The sequence below is a fragment of the Mizuhopecten yessoensis genome, unplaced genomic scaffold (assembly GCF_002113885.1).
Source record: "Mizuhopecten yessoensis strain PY_sf001 unplaced genomic scaffold, ASM211388v2 scaffold11183, whole genome shotgun sequence".
In the NCBI taxonomy this organism is placed as follows: Eukaryota; Metazoa; Mollusca; class Bivalvia; order Pectinida; family Pectinidae; genus Mizuhopecten; species Mizuhopecten yessoensis.
Genome location: NW_018408921.1, coordinates 298,504 through 316,888, shown reverse-complemented (window position 1 = coordinate 316,888; position 18,385 = coordinate 298,504). Strand labels below are relative to the sequence as shown.

General features: G+C 35.6%; 1 protein-coding gene across 1 annotated transcript; it reads right to left on the bottom strand.

Moving 5' to 3' along the window:
• Positions 1-2,253: 2,253 nt before the first annotated feature.
• LOC110440492 lies at positions 2,254-18,095 on the bottom strand. The gene is made up of 2 exons (XM_021483605.1): positions 17,660-18,095; positions 2,254-7,590 (listed from the first exon to the last, which is right to left on the bottom strand). Exons 1-2 carry the CDS (start codon positions 17,744-17,746, stop codon positions 6,151-6,153), a joined length of 1,527 nt encoding a protein of 508 aa, XP_021339280.1. The 5' UTR covers positions 17,747-18,095; the 3' UTR covers positions 2,254-6,150.
• Positions 18,096-18,385: the final 290 nt, after the last annotated feature.

The following is an 18,385-nucleotide window of genomic DNA, read 5'->3' as shown; positions in this document are numbered from 1 at the left end:
ACGATGATATGTCAACACCCGATATCGAGACTTAACTTGGAAATGTGTAATCATACGTACTTCAGAAATAAAGCTTATGATACAAAGACATTAATTAACTCACGGGCAAACACTGACATATGATCAGACGACTTCCAAGAAGGTCGTATATGAGGCGCATGGAATGCAGACTGATGTGTTTTGTTTACCGACCTCACCTGTACGTATCACGTGCTAACAGTAGTTCACAAGCTCTTGGTCGCTACGACTTTTGTTGTCGAGCGAGTTACGCTCTGTCAGATAAATCGGTTCACAAATGCAATTACAATAACTCTGTTAAAAAGTGGTTTGTAAAATATCAAGATCCCTATAAAATGCAAATGCATGTGCGTGCACGTAATAACGGCATACCATGCGATAGCCTATGGTTACATATGTACCTGACATGTTAATATACCATGCGTAAGCAGGCTATGGAATGATGTCCAAAGTGTACATGATTGAGAGTAATTTTGTTCCATAAAAGAACAGTAAATTGACAATTAAATCTAGTAATTTAAATTACTTCCGTCGTTTTTTGGTATAGTAAAGAAAATAAGTGTCATTGTATAAATTCTATCCCTCTGCAAAAAGTTCCGGTTTTTTTCAAGGTAGACAACTCTCATCAGGATCAAAATTATTGTAAAATGTAAAATAAATTAATTATAAAGACTTTGTGTGCATTTGGTTCAATTTTTCAGTCTTTTTGTATGAAACTGTGTGTCCTGTTTGCTTTTAGCTTGTATCTAGTAACTGTTATCCATACAATTTCAATAAAAAACGCTTTTTGTAACATGTTGTAGATATTTTATGATAAATAAAATATTTGTAGGGTTGATTAGCAATGTTTCTTTTCATAATTTTATTGTTGTTATAGTTTTGAACAATGCCACACGCTCAAAAAATGTAAAAGTGTTGAATTTGACAAAAAATCAATATTTCGGTATTTTTTACAAAAAAATACCCAGTTTATCGGAATGCTTAGATTTTCATAAAATCATCTCTACATAGTGACATAACCATTATGTGAAACTTTCATTGAATTCTGGTGAAATGAAAATATCAATTAAAACCAATAGAAATGTTAAAAAAAAACCACAGTTACTATCCTCAAATTAAGTTAAAGAGTACAAGCTCACAGTGCTATTACTCCAAAGAAGAAGAGTTCCAATTTTTCCGAATTTTCCGTTCTTTTTGTGTGTGTTGCTTTCCGATTTATGAAAGGAAAGAGTTATATATAAAAGAAATATATTTTTTACCATTTCCTTTTCAATCAAAACATCTCTATAACGGAAAAAGGATCTCTCCGTTATAAACAAGGGAGCTAATGCTGGTCATGTCATTTGTTATCATGTAGATCTATTTGATTCAGATGTTCAAAATCCCTAAAAAGGGTATACAATAAATATATATATATATATGTTAGATAATAGAGGAAGTGACATAAATTTAACAGGAAATTATTTTTCAAATGTCTGTATTTCAGTCTTTTTGTATGAAACTGTGTGTCCTGTTTGCTTTTAGCTTGTATCTAGTAACTGTTATCCATACAATTTCAATAAAAAACGCTTTTTGTAACATGTTGTAGATATTTTATGATAAATAAAATATTTGTAGGGTTGATTAGCAATGTTTCTTTTCATAATTTTATTGTTGTTATAGTTTTGAACAATGCCACACGCTCAAAAAATGTAAAAGTGTTGAATTTGACAAAAAATCAATATTTCGGTATTTTTTACAAAAAAATACCCAGTTTATCGGAATGCTTAGATTTTCATAAAATCATCTCTACATAGTGACATAACCATTATGTGAAACTTTCATTGAATTCTGCTGGCTAATTCCGAAAGGGTGGAGCCTCCTTAAAGATATTTCTTAAATAGTTCTTAAATTGTGTAGGTTTAAAACAAACTTAACACGGCTTTTCACAATCTTAGGACCTGACTTTGTGAAATGAAAATATCAATTAAAACCAATAGAAATGTTAAAAAAAAACCACAGTTACTATCCTCAAATTAAGTTAAAGAGTACAAGCTCACAGTGCTATTACTCCAAAGAAGAAGAGTTCCAATTTTTCCGAATTTTCCGTTCTTTTTGTGTGTGTTGCTTTCCGATTTATGAAAGGAAAGAGTTATATATAAAAGAAATATATTTTTTACCATTTCCTTTTCAATCAAAACATCTCTATAACGGAAAAAGGATCTCTCCGTTATAAACAAGGGAGCTAATGCTGGTCATGTCATTTGTTATCATGTAGATCTATTTGATTCAGATGTTCAAAATCCCTAAAAAGGGTATACAATAAATATATATATATATATGTTAGATGATAGAGGAAGTGACATAAATTTAACAGGAAATTATTTTTCAAATGTCTGTATACAGTAAGACAGTAATTGTACTCCCTAACATAAGTATCATGGCGGTATGAATCGTTATTGTGACCTTTCTTGATTTTTTAAACATCCACAATCTTAAAATATTTCAATTTTAAGGATCCCCGTACCACTGCCAAAAATGCATTTTTTTTACCGGCATTACAGTATCCAAACTATAGCTTTATTTGATTATTACTGAAAAGAAACATACACCTCACGAAACTCTGATAAAACTACGTTCGCTCTAACCAGCTGAGTTATCTGATTAGCGGTGATTTTCTGGATCAAGCTTGCTATTGTTATATCCAAAACCGAAGTCAAGGGGAGGTTAATGTTTGTATGAAATCTTCAAAGGATTTCTCTTAGTGTCTAGTATGCAATGGAACAGAGATCCTTAATAAAACACGTGATTTTGTCTTTAATCATTTGATGCCATTGTTTGGATTGTTCATCTTCGACGATGCAGTAGGAAGTTAATGATGTACATGAATCTTTTATTTTTTTTATCATTTTGATGTTAAAATTATTTTTGCTTGTATGTTATGCGCAGTGTTTTTATATCATTAATGTATCGCAGACATGCTTCATTTCATATTTCTTATTGTTGATAGTATACTCAATTTCCCTATCACAGTCTGTAAAATTACCTGTTATCAGTTTCAGACACTTTTACGGTCTTTCTGTAGGCTCTCTTACGACTTCAGGTCAACTGAGTCTTTGAGACTTCCGGTTTGATACTTCCGGTTTGAGATTTCCGGTCTCAAATCTATTCATCCAACCTCATGTACAGTTTTAAGTTAAAATTCACCGTTTTGATTAATATCGAGCTGAAATTATCATTTTAATGCAGCATACTACATGTATATTTTTTTCAAACATATTTATATTGATGCTTATGATTTCAATCGATAGAAATCAATCGATAGAAACATATGCTCAGTGCTTATGTAGAGGAGTTAATTCTACTGAATAGTTGTCAAAACTCAATAAGGAAAGGTGGTATAATTATGTCTGGTATATATATTACGAGATGGTCATTAATACAATGTAACTATGGAAACTATCATTAGTCAGTGCTTTAATATTATCATCTTCATCAGTTGTTTTTTAATGTACCAAATTAGATGTATCGTCAAAATACAAATATCGCGGTATGTGTCATATCGCAATAAAAAATCGTAGTTCTATCAAACTGTATCATCGAAAAGACAGATATCGTGGAACTTTTCATGTCACAATACATATATAGTATCGTGATACAGATAGTGTGGTTAGTATCATATCATGATTCTTATCATATCGTGATACAGATCTCGTGGTTCATGTACCTATCATATCGTGATACAGATATTGTGGTACGTTAACATATCGCGATACAGATAACGTGGTATCATATGATGATACGGATATCGTGGTTCTTCCATATCGTGATTAGATAATATCGCGGTACAGAGATCGTGGTAAATATCATATTGTTGTACATACATATATATCGTGGTTCGTATTATGTCGTGATACAGACTTCGTGGTATGTAACATATTGTGATTCAAATATAGTGGTTCTATCTGTTCACAATAAAACAAATCATGGTATATGTTATATCCGAATATCGTGGTACATTTCTTGTCTCGACAAGTATACCCTATAGCAGTATGCAACAACTTTGACAAAGTGTAGATTTCGATCAAAGGGGGATAACCTGTATCTAATTTGAAGGTTACATTATACCAATATAGGTTATCATGATTCTAGTATTATATTCGATATCATATACAATAAACTAAACACTTCAGTTAAAGTGTCATTTTAAAAGTGCACTTTTATCGCAAAAATGTTATAAATGTTTCTTGTGTCAATCATCACGTATATAATTTTGATATTCCACTGTTATATTTCATCGCCAAATAAGAATATTTTTTTTTATATTTTGCATATCTTATAACAAAATAAAATTGACACATCATTATCAGTTGTTCTATCTTTATTAAGTATAAATACAACAAAACCTCAATTTACTGCCACATTTTGTCAATAGTATTCAAGAATATTGCCCTTATATAAGGTTTGGAAAAATAACTCACAAGTAAAACTAAGCATTGGATGAACTTCATGCAATGGTATAACAAATAGAGTTAACCACATGCACCCTTATAAAAATGACTTAAATTCAGAAATGTGTCCAGTAGCTGCCTTTGACTGCATTCTTGTTTTCAGATTTAATTTATCAACTTATTTCAATTAAATAGTTTGGAACTCTTCGGTAAGTGAGAATATGTTTGATTAATAATGTGACGTACATACATGTATATCCTTAAATGAGAAAACATCCCTCACACTGAGAATATAATGCAATCGCATATTAGTTATCACACCAAATTGAAAAAAAAAGTTTCACACTAACTGAAGGATTACACTTCCAATCCCTATATAACCTGACGCATATTAGCAATATATTGCCTGTCCTACACGCCTACAGTTGATCTTAAAATACATGCAAAATAAGTCAGGAGTTATTAAGAGATAATGAGTTAACTCCCCTTGCTATAAGTTGTTGAGAACGATGAGAACTGAGAATGAGTTACATCCCCTTGCTATAACTGTTGTTGTTGAAAACGATGAGAACTGAGAATGAGTTACCTCCCATCACAGAATGGTGAAAATAGCCTGACTAACGATGAGGTTCGAGCAACGTTCACTCTTCACTTTTTTTAGATCATATTTGTCAGATATCATTTGCACCAACGAGAAAATAAAAAATAAAAATGGTCAGATATTGGAGCGACACCATCCTTCGTTATTACTCTTAATTGTAATAGCAAATAGCCAAACAGATGACGAGAAAGGAGAGTGGCGAATTACCTCCCTTTGTCATCGATAGGTTCAAGTAATTCCTTGACAGACTATAAGGCAAAGATTTACCTCCCTTCCTTATCATTCTATACTATGATAGTTTTATTTTTGGTTTAAACAATATTTTATTTCATCACTTGCACACTACATTACAATACAGTACAGATGCAACGAGGATCAGAAAACAAGCTATAAGCTTATATTAATTCATCTCCTCTTTATTTTTAACCACATCTGTTGTTTTACATCAAACTCCTGGCTCAAAATATTTGATTTTCACCGGTTGCTAATTTAAAGAACATGCCGTATTTTGTTTGTGAATTTATTATAATGAGACCTATTGTGTCAACAATACCGTTCAATATCAAATTGTGCAGACGGACCATAAGTTTTCATTCTCTCGGCACATCACCCAAATTTGTTTTACTATCATGAAAAACAAGCCGAAATCCTCTGCTCCGACACATGCCAATCTTTCATTACTACCAAGAAGATATCCCACGATTCCTCCGCCCTGTCACTCCCTCTTCTCCCCAGTTTCAAAGCTGTCGGCGGAAATAACCTCTAATTCCTCCTCTACGACATACGTCAACGTTTTCATAACTGTCAATTATTACGCACGACACGTTGTTTTAACTGAATGGTAAATATAAGTTATCAGTAATGGTACTGTCTGATCCGTGGGTTTTTAACCGTAAGAGAAATAACCGTTGGTTCTCCTGTCCTATTCAGCGCTTTTTTATCAACTAAAAGAAATAGACCTTATTCCTCCTTCTTGACACATGTCCGCGGTTTTAAATTGTTAAGGGAAATAACCCCCGAGTCTTCTTCCTGACACACGCAAACACTTTCTGAACTATGCTGAGACGTGTCCCCTCCTTGGCACATACAAGGAGTACGATGTTAACTTTCACCATATTTTACGCTTTCGTCACTGTCGGCATCAAGGTCAGCGACAGAGGAAAGAGATTCGAACCCAGAGGTTTTCTCCGTGTAGTCCATTGTAAGATTGCAGTTAAAGTCTTGAGTACTAGTTAGAGGGTAGGTAAAGTCACCGGGAAATTCCTGGCAAATTCCGTCAACCTGACTGATGAATGCGATCATTTTTCGACAGCTGTCGATCTTCAAATCTCTAAAGTAAAAAGCTAGCACAGACCACGGCAACATGGCCGTCACGATCTCACGCCGGAGAGGGATGTAGTTGCTAGCAATCACGCGCTCTAGTAGACACAAATATGGAGGCATGACGCCACACATGTCAAGCTGTCGTACACTTACTACTGGGCATGCGTCATCGCATTCGTGAAGTGAACAGAACAAATTCTTGAGATCTTGTAAGTCTTTGTCGTTTTGGCATTTCATGATAAAGGGATTCAATTCAATGAGCAAATCCAACTTCCGACTGCACACGAATGCTCTACGCGGGGCGGAAATGGTCTCCAATGGGGACGTCATGGCGGTGAGAGTTACCGTTCCTTTGATGTTATCATGAAGTCTTTCGTAGACAAGCCAGGGCAGGTGTGTTCTGAGTGACCATGCAAACAGACCTGCTAATGTATCCTCCCAGGTCGAGGCCTGGAATCGCGTGTTTAATTTAACGCACGTTTCTACATCCAAGTTCTCATTCGAAGCTAGTAAGTTCACTGGTGCATTGAACGGTTTGTGCGTCACTGATGATATTTGACATAGAGGCCACGGATCTTCTTCTAACATAAACTCGACCTCGTGTTCCATTATCCGCCCAGTGTAGCTGGTACAGATGCGCAGGAAGTAGTATGTTTCCAAGACACCGTCTAAAGTGTCATGTTTTTCTATAAACACCGGTCCGCCCGGTTTATTTGTATCGTAGATGGGCAGATCGGGGTATTCGTTTTTCGTCAGAAGAAAACGAGACACAGACTTGTCGTCTGACTCGTAGTCCATAACCTCTAGATAGTACATGTTCAGCTTGCTTATCAAATGATCGTGGTCAGAGCGCGGGAAGAAAATGGAAAACTTTATGTTACCAACACGAGACTCGTCATCGATGCTGATTATGTCAGCCTTTTCTGGTTGATACCACAAACCCCGGATACGAGGGTAGTCCCTTAGTATAGAATAGTCATGCGTGGGGACGAGGGTGGTCGCTTGGTTTGCAATCACCGGAATTGCGTCATCAAAGGGGAGAGCACTGCTGATGCAGTCGAATTTATGGTAGTACAGCGGTCGGAAATGTTCCCAGTCTCCCTGGTCGATGTTTTCTGGTATGAGGCAGTACTGGTTGTTGTCCACCGCGGGTCTCCATAGTGTCAAAGTCTCGTCCTCGAGACTTATCTCCGTGATCTTGGTGTGCGGATTCTTTGGCTGTAATGTAAAAATACGCAGGTTTTGAGTAATTAGTAGAGACTAGTGATGTCTTACCTTCAGAAAGCTATGAATAATTGGACACCAATATGTCTATTACAAGCAAATGTAATATTGTTAGCAAAATCTTAAGCTATTATTTGATACCATTACTTAAATGAATAGAGTGCGGTCAATGCATTTCTTTCTTACTTTGTATTCCGTCTTTGCGTATTGCAGAGTTATCTTCTCTTGTGAGCAGATATTGATTGCTACGTCATTGGTTTGTGTGAGAAAATTACGTCGTTTTTTCAAAAACTGATGACGTTACTCCCACGAACAAATGACGTAACAATCAATACCTGCTCACAAGAGCAGGTAACTCTTCAATACGAAAAGACGGAATAGTGCAAACAATATTAATAAAAAAGAGAACTCCGAAACAATTTTATAGACAGCATCTAAAGGTATGGATTATTCCTTAATCGAACAGTAAAATAAAATTAAAGAACATTTTTTTACCACATTAGAAATAATTACAAAAGTAAAATATATTCCGGATAATTTTGTCGGTCTTCCAAATCCTTGATCTTCTAATTAGAAAATGTAAGACGTTTTCCGGGAGTGAAGCTTGAATAATTTGATATCATAACTCTAACTATACACTCCATTTATTATTTTCTTAAATGTACATTAAAATAGCCATGGAAATCGGTAAGCAAATTATCTAGAGGGAAATAATAGAGAATTTTAACAGCCAATGGACGAAACATTTAAATGACCCTGGTACATGTACCATTACCCTTGAATCTTTACTGAATCTATAGTCTACATTAAACTCAATGTACATGTATCCGAACTTGTCTTATTGTTAACAGATCCCTGACCTGGCAATGACCTTTAACTGAACGGATACCGTTTATAAATATATCTTTACTTATGTAAGTAAATACCACTGCTCATGTATATATATATTGGATCTTTATTCCGATAAATTAAGGAATGGAAATAAAAATATAAATAATACCGCATGTATCTGCATAGGGTGTAGCATATATGTATACATAACAACATGTATATATGTGAATTATATTTCATTCCGGATTATATTTCGGAAACGACTGTGTATGGATTAGCGACCACGAGAGTATTTGGATTTCTAGTGTGTCACAAAATTATTGAATGAAGATATGCGTGAACTTCACCCGGTATCCCAAGTCAGGCCTGGTTTAAGACAATTATTGTTGAAGCTGTACAGCATTTACGCGACACCAAATCAATATTGTGTCAGCAATATATAGCCAATACCTACGATTGTAATGTATGGACATGAACGAGCTGTCACCAGGACGAGGAGCTGTACTTGTGTGACACTTGTAAATATGGTATCACATTGCGTTACCGTCCGTGACAACACCGTAAGTTTACTCAAAATGTAAAGTAATTTTAAATGAACCCTTGTCGCCCATTACACATTATCGACGGAAGTCAATCGGCCTTTAAATCGCTAAGTTCCCATTAGATTCAAATATATGTAAATATAGCATCGCTATTCTGTCGGCAGTTTATTCAAGATTTTAACAAATCATCAAAATCAACATATTATCCACGTGCGTAAAACAGGGTTTCGTATAAACCTGATAACGGATATTGTACAGACGACGAAAAGGCTAATTTCCCTGTCTTTATTCATCACTTTACCGACTCCCGTGCGATCCGACCAAGGCAATTAGTTCCCTTGATGACGAAGAGGACTGTTTTTCATGGTTTTATGCCTGAATTTATTAACGACACTGCCCTATCCGACTAAAAGAACCAGTCTCCGATATAATGACAAATTTCGTCTATATTTCTAAGTTAACCGACTCCTGTCCGATCCGACCAAAGGAATTATTTCCCTATATGACGAAGAGGACTGTTTTCTATGCTTTTATGCCTGAATTTATTGACACTGCCCTATCCAACCAAAGCAACAATCCCTAGATAGCGACAAAAGCTCATTTATCTCAGTCTTTATTCCCGAATTTCATAACGACACTGTGGGTTCCAGTTCCGACCAGATAGACTCAATGCTCATTGATGTTGGTAAAGATTCATTTACTCTTAATTTGCATGCCAGCACCTAAAGTAAAAATGGCAGTAATTTTCGAAATTCAAGATTCCTTCTCTCGATATCGCATACTAGTTTAGTATAAATGGTCGCCAAAACATCAAACAAACACAAAGGTGAAAGACAAACGTCAACTTGAATATTGAAAGATATCGATATATCGAGAGCATCGATATATCGAGATATCGAGAACGTCACATTTCGATTTCGAAGATAGAGATAGTGGGATTGTAGTCCCTATCGCACCCATCTTACGATCTGTAACCCTGTATTATATGTACATCTATATCTACCTTAACTAGTTATAACTTGTCATCTATAAATCAACATTTTATGACACCTAATTATCGTGGTATTTAAATATTAAATGCCCCGACGGAACTATATTTCAATTATTGGTTGTTAAATTCAGTTTGTTTTCAGAAATCAAATATCCCCCATCAGGATAAACACGAAAGCTAATATCCAATTTACGTTTAATAAATCTTTAAAGCTAATATGCCAGCGTATTGAATGTCTAGTATTGATTACTTGTACCAATAAAATCAATAACCTGCTAGGCATTCTCGAAACCAAGATAGACAAACGTTATAAGACCCTGTGTTAGAGATTGCCTTTACTAAATTCAAATTCAAATTCAAATTCTTTATTACATCTTGAGCATATACCTCTCATCAATTCAAAAGAAAATGTCATTATGCACATTCAAAATCAGCTCAGGCTGTAAGATACAATCAGCATATGGAATTTATAATTTAAATACAGGTGTTTTTATGAACTAATAGCTTGCAATCAAACTAGCTAGAAGCCAACGGAGTAGAACGTATAGAAAACATACATGATATATGAACTTACCCAGGTTAGTTAATTCTTAAGTATTACCGGTTGATAATAATTTGATTAATTCATAGACAGGGGCTTTAACACGATAACATAATTTAATATATTTACTTCTTAGTTCGGTGAAGGAGGGGCATTTTAGAATGAAGTGGAATTCGTCTTCTATATCCTTACTAGTACTGTTGTCCATCTCCTACAGGGCATAGTAAACTGTACATTGGATCTCGGACTGTCTCGACACTTGAGGAAAACAAGTTGGACTCTAATACTGAAAAATCATAAATTTTCGTGGGACATTAAATTTCGTTTATTTCGTGGATAACAAAAATCCACGATATTAAATCCCCACGAATGCATAAAGGTATGATATAAATAGGGGAAAATCAGGAATCAGCAAAATATCATGTCCTTGAAACAGGCCAGTAGATATATGAAAACTACGTAATTATAGCCCAACGAAAATAAATGATTCTACAGTAACCACACTTGGACCCTTATGATAACAGTTTGACCCTAACATCAACATTTGGATTATAAAATGAAAAGTTTAACCCTAAAATTAACATTTGGACCCTAAAACTATCTGGTGAGCCCCCACAACAACAACTAGACCCCTTTATAACAAAAGCTGGATGCCCATAACCAGTAGCCCGGGTACTCGGGCTACATTTAGCCAGACGCAGACCCACATGTGGACCCTCATCATCGGAGATGGATCATCATAATCAACGTTGGACCCTTATACCCACTGGCGAAGAAAATTTGAACTCAAATAAACCGAACAGCTCCGGAATTCAAGAAGACCGGATTAACGAGGTTCCACTTTACACAATCTTTCACAACATGTCATGTTGAGCATTAGCATTTCACATCGTTCCCAAAAAAATAGTTTGCACCTTCCCGTAAGTATTTCGATAAGCCTTGTTCACGTACCCCTCCCCCCTTCACGTGAACACACTTTGTTTGCCAGTAACAATAGGTATGTCCTTAAGTTGGAAACATATGAATGATAATTATATTATCATGATTATTTATATTTATGTTGTACAATAACGCTTCATACAAAAAATCCTATCGTCTAGCGTTATACACTGCATGTACATACACTACTGAACTGTGATTAGCAATTATCACTCCATCATAAGGCCGGCTGGCACCCAATAAACAAACCATAGTCTAAAATGTAAATCATTTGGAAGATTGTCAACATTACTATTATATCATTAAATATGTTTCTTTGTTGTTCGAGACCACAAACTATGTGAATCAATCCGCACACTCAGCATATCGGCTTTTAGAATCTTCCTTATTCAATTAATAATTTGGACCGTGTATTTTGTAACTCTACTGGGAAGCTTAAATTTCTAAAACATATATATAACTTTTGATGTTTGATTTTTTTCTCATATCATTTTATTGACGCTTTATAGTGGTGGTCATTTTGCCAAATCTGAAAACTTTTCTGTTTTCTTTACCAGTTTCAATAATGTTGAAAGTTATTGTATATTACAATGTAACTTAAATATATGTTAAAGCTTATGAAACTCTACACAGCTCAATAATCGGGTGCTTTTGTTCCTAAAGCACGAATACCTGGAATAGCGTCCCGTTTTAGCTGTCGTTTTGTAAAGAATAAAGTTGACACCACCAAAGACCTCCACCGTTGATTAGAATAATTATTTGATATTTAATTGATCCGGAATGTGCATCGACTACACAATGAGGACCGACCGAGATACCGGTACTTATTTTATTGTTCCCGTAATGAGCAAGATCAGCAGAATCTTAGTGCTAAGTTGTTATTGCATCAAACGCACAACTGATGCTTATCTTACACGTGTGTAACAAAACGCTTAAAATGAAAAAAAATAATCCGTACCTATTTTCAAAATAATACACCCTTCAATATGAACCTTTTAAAAGTACATATTCACGAAATTTAGCTCAAGCATGAAAATTACGAAGGTATACATGCATGTGTAGTTCATAGGCTAAGGTACGGACTAAATAGTGGATTCATAGATAAGGCTGATGTAAAGACTAAATCTAGACTAAGGTATAGACTAAATCTAGACTAAGGTATAGACTAATCTTTCATCTTTAAAGACTAAATTTGTGTTTAGCAGGATAATGGTAGGAACTAAGTGGAATGCATAAATGTGGACTAAATATGCGTTAGCATGCTAAACTGTTGACTGATAATGCGATGTATAGACTAATATCGTGACTTGATAAAGACTGAAATGTGTTTTAAAGCCCTAAATGCATGGACACAGTTTGTTTTTAGCAGGATGAGATATAGGGATTAAGGTGATTTAAAGATGTTGACTGAAATTGTGTTCTATAGGAAAAGGTAATGGACAAAATATATTTTAAATTTTATCAGACATTAACTGAATCTAGGGTTACATGTAGCAGGATGAGAAAAGGACTAGTTTGAGTTGTTTCAGTGGAAGATCGTACAATAGTGAGGCCAGTTTTGAAACAATACCTTTGCCCAAAAAGATGGACTTAAACCAGTCGGGAAACTTCGGCGCTTTCCGTAAATGAGAAATATTTTCTCGTTTACGGAGAGTGCCGACGGTTTCCGATTGGGACTACATTTGCATATGGGCTCAAAACTTATTCAAAGTTTTTTTTAATGTATTGAAAAAAGTGTTGCATAGGTCTATGCATGGACTAATATTTGACTCTACAGACTAAGGTATGGACTGGGTTGTATAACAATAGTGAGGACCAAAACTTGGTAAAGTATGTAATGGCTAATCTATGGACTCTAATGGGCTGTATAAAACTTTGGTACGCATGTGAAGGCTAAGGCAGCTCTGACATAGAGAAGAACAGTACTTGTATATTTTCGTTTTGCAGCCCTGACATAGAGAAGAACAGTACTTGTATATTTCCGTCTTTTCGAATTGCAGAGTTATCTTCTCTTGTGAGCGGGTATTGATTGTTACGTCATTGATTTGTGAGAGTAACATCATCAATTTTTGAGAAAACGATGTAATTTTCTCACACAAACCAATGACGTAACAATCAATACCTGCTCACAAGAGAAGATAACTCTGCAATACGCAAAGACGGAATAGTTCGTTCTTGGTTGTTCATGATTAGAATTTATTTGTGAAGTTATATGTATTGTCTACATTTATATACCATGCATACCTTTATATTTCTCGAGTCCACACATACCATAAGGTATAAACAGATAGGCCAGATCTTATCATACCAATATCTGTGTGGTAACATAAACTAGGATGGTATTTATCTGTGTCGAGTACTATCCTTTACCCGTACATCAATATTTCCTACCTAACTAGATTTAAGTTGAATTAAAATCCCATCAAACAGGATTTATCCCCCTATCGATTAGGGTTTCGACTCTCAGGACGTATACTTGAAAAGCTTTTCATTGCTTAACATTCTCAACAATTAATCTTTGTAGATATATACGTACATAAAGAAAGTTTCGAATTGCAGGGCACATACAAATTAAGCTGAAAGGGAGAGGTGGGAGGTCTCAAAGGCGATGTGTGATGTCACAGGGGCATGCCACGTGCTATATAACAGAATATATCTATTGACAGTAGGTATTCGTGCTACTGTCAGCTATCCTGTTGTTGATTTTCATCATTCATAACTTCACCAGCAAATGTCAATTTGCTCAGGTAGCAAATACTTCAACCTTTTGATTTTCAGTGATTATTTTCAGCAATTTTTCACGCTGCATGATGAATTTACGCATCACAATATAAAATCAAACATCCTTTCATCACTGATATTAAAGCCGTGTCTGGAACCTTCGTTCCGGAGGGAGGGTTCTCCATTTTTTCACGAACGGATGTTTTTTAACTTCGATCCATGGAGCATTGCTGTTACATGTAACTTTTATGTTTCTCTTTTACAGCACATCAGAATAAAAATATAATCAATATATTAATGTATGTAATTGATTCGATACATGTATTGATTTTTGAAAATCGATAGCTATGGAGTTTGAGTAAAACATAGAGAAAGAAACAACAATATACTATAAATGCTTGTACATTGTTCACTAGCTCAAATCAATATATTTTACACACTCCAGGTAAAAGAGTATAAACTGCCGAATTAAGTAAGGCGTTTAAGACTCCCCATAGCACTGCAAAAAAATGGAACTACACTGCAAGTGTTGAAAACTTCCCCCCCCNAAAACCCGATTATACCTTGTTGGACTTTCATGAAAAATAATCAAGATGAAATAAACAAAATATAATTAACAAACAACAGTGTCCTGAGTGTAAACATTTAGCGAGAATAGACCGGGATTCGAACCCTAGACTTCAGGTTGATATATATATATTTTTGTACTACCGCTCTAACCGACTGAGATACCCTGTCAACAGAAGCGTCCTGTCCAAACTGTGCTACAGTTATATCTAAACGGAAGTGAAGGGGAGGTAATTAACTGTATATATAGGAAAATGGAGGTACAGTAGAAAAGGGATCCTTAAACGCTCTCCATAATGGTAAACCTACGATAAGTTCCGAGTTTTACTCCCAAAACGACAATCGGAACTCCTCGGGTGGCTCGTAACTCGCACACTAACGCGTGATGGAGAGTTGCGGAGTCATCGGAGATTTGCGAGCGTCTATCCGGAATGCACCTTGGTTAGAATGACGGTTATATAGTGTACGCATATAGTTTAACGGTTTATGCCCAAGTGACGTGTGTGATGTGTTGGTAGATTATTGATCAACATGTTATTGGATTTTTGTGTTTTACCTGCTTTTGAAGAATTCACGGCTTTCTAGATCAGAATCATGTTACATTACAGCTTCCAGTACTTCAAAGGGAATGCTACGGTATATACTTCCTTCTTAAGAGGGCATATCTATACAGAAACATCGCACCTATTGATTTTGTCTTGTTTTGATATAGCTTTAATATCGTATGAGTTATTCATAGTTCAGCGCTATTACATCACCACTTGGGTTTCTTATTTGCTCAACTTATGTCACAGCGTTAGCGATGTTGCTATCTTACCATCTCAAAATGCTTCGATTATACATGTAAAACTTTAACATGTGGCATACTTGTTCGATCATAAAAATATTTAATAATGATTTTGCATTATGTAAGTGTAAAATTGTTAATGGCTGTGCGGACAAAACTAACTACCCTCCGAATGATTGGCCTTGGCCTAACCGACTACGCCTGTAGTGTGTTTCAATATAACCAATACTAGCAGGTGTCAAAGCCGTAAGTACACTGTAGTTTGTAAGATCTAGCAGTCGGATTTCACAACTTAACATTAAAATTCATTTAAAGGTCTTTTTGAAAAACACTATGAACATACATCAAGGACAAGCAAAAACGTATATGTACTGTGTACTTTGACACGATTTGAAAAAGAAATAACAAAAGAAGGAAAATGCGGAAATGAACGAATTTTCGGATTTAAGAAACCTGTTTGAAACGCGATACTTAATGACGCGGAAACGAAACATTGCTTTATGGAAGGTGTGTACGGATATTCTTTATACAAAATGCTTTATAAAGGGTGTGCGTGCTCGGTATCAAAATAAAGCTAGCCTCGTCTTTCTATGCTGTCTTTGGTATGACGTTAAATAAGTGTGTATGTCAATTTACATGGCCCGTATTCATGAAACTGTTTTCAAGCTCAAACATGGATTAATAGAATCTTCCCCTATATACCTTGAGGGTGTGACAGAGAAATCTCCAACCCGAGGGGTGATGTTTTTTGGTTGTCTAACCCGAGGCTCTGCCGAGGGTAAGATAACCAAAAAAATCACCCGAGGGTTGGAGATTTCTCTGTCACACCCTGAAGGTAGGGGATGATTGTTTTCCTCCCATCCTTTTATTTCAGTTACAACTCCATCGACGGTATAGTGAAAACAAAAACATATTTGGGGTATGAATTTCGTCATTCACATTTGATGACGTCACAATTACCGGTGACGCATTTTAATGACGTCACAATCGAACAAGTGCTAATCGGCACGAGGTTATCTCCCCCTAGGGGGTGACAAGCTGATCTTTCCCGGCTAAAACGGGAGACACGCCTGTGAAGGGTGGGAGAATATGTGCTCAAGCCCAATTTCTTTTTCTGGTTATAAATTGATAAAAATATCTTATTTCGTCAATGATTTTGAAGAAGATTAGAGAGACTTGGAGCCTAATACTGTTTTCGATGTTTACATTGGACTATTTGATCGATTTAGGCCAGTTACAAGAATACTTGTTTGAGCATAGAATGCATACATCCGTATGAGAACGGTTTCATGAATACGGGCCCAGGGTGTGCCGGCGTCTACAAATTATATCTGCGTGTGATGCTGTTTGTGTGGCGTCTATCTGTAAGTGGTGATAAATGATCTGCATGATTTTCTTAGACTGTAATGATGAATAGTATTTTTCGTAATTCGTGTTTTGATTTTATCTCTTCAATTTCTAGAGGTTTTGGATTATCAAACAAACGAGGAACTAAACCAGGATTTTGAATACACTTGAAAACTTTGACGGAGAACTTTCTCTCTAGCCTGTTACGTCTCTGGTTTCTAGCTTATCAATGTATCGGAATTAAGTATGATGAACTCATAGTTAAAGAAAATATATTGTTGAGTAAAACTAGTTAGGCTGACGAATAAATGAAAATTTAAACAGGCATGACAATGTGGCCTATCCGCTGAACAGTGTATACGTAAATTCAGGTGCAATAATACTTTTAAAATAATGTATGGCTATTTTTTTATCATCTCATCAAATACCCGTTTATCAATTTCTGGACATTATTTTGTAAATTTAATGGAAGCGTTTTTTAACCAAACACTATCAACGATCATTTCAACGTTCAAATAGTTTTCATAAGTAATATAGAACAGTTTCTTTCCAGCACAACCATATTAGAGTATAGCGTTACTAGTGTAAATGTTTCTCCGGATCATAACGCTTGGGTGTATAGTAAATATGTATTTGCAGGACTCAGCCTACGCAAATAATTTTATAAAGAAACCATGCATGACAATTCAGAAGTTTGGCAGGGGAGGAGGGTCATGCAGCTTCAACATCCCCCTCCATAAATCCCGACCCCCCGGGGAACCAGTCCAATGACACAAGATCAGTTGACAATTACTTACCTTAGCGTTATAACTCCGGTTGTCCACCATCGTTTCTTTCATTCGACTCTTATTTTCACGTCGCATTTTTTCAAAGTAATTTTCCATTTTGATAATATCTTAGTGATATGCCTTAAGACCTTTCAAAAACATCAGACATTTAAATGCAGGCCTTTAACCCTCACTTAGTATCGTCTAGAGCGTCCACTCGTGTCCATTCCTTGAATATTTAAATCCCAAACATAAATGTTGGCTTTTCAACTTTAAGACACACGCACGGTAAATGAGATATCCTGAACAATCGAAACGTTATCACACGAGCTTCAATACCTATATCATCACATAGAAGTGCGTAAACTCAATGTATACTCTATATGTGAAGATTTATAACCTGATTAACTCAAACGTAATGAATTAGTTACTTTAAAGCTGTGTCTGAACAAACAGTGTACACTAATTGAAGTTAAACATTTGTGTTGTCTTGCGTAGTCACGGAATCGATTCAATACCTGGTTCAAGGATCGGCAGGTATTTGATATCAACAAAAGAGATATAGGTCAATAACGTTATATTACAAGGCGTGAGATCGCCCTGATTGATAACGCAGGTAGATACTCATGTATATCTACAGGTAGTCGTACCTGTATACCTGTCACTGAAGGTCACATGCTTTTGACAGCTTCTATACGTATATCCGTATATATTATGTTTAAATTGCATACACTTATACCACAAAGAACAAGTAGC

Excerpts from the sequence above, each read along its gene's own strand:
- LOC110440492 (XM_021483605.1), bottom strand. The coding sequence starts at position 17,746 with ATGGAAAATTACTTTGAAAAAATGCGACGTGAAAATAAGAGTCGAATG. Across the intron at positions 7,591-17,659 it reads ACCGGAGTTATAACGCTAAG|CCAAAGAATCCGCACACCAA; the intron begins GTAAGTAATTGT and ends TTTACATTACAG.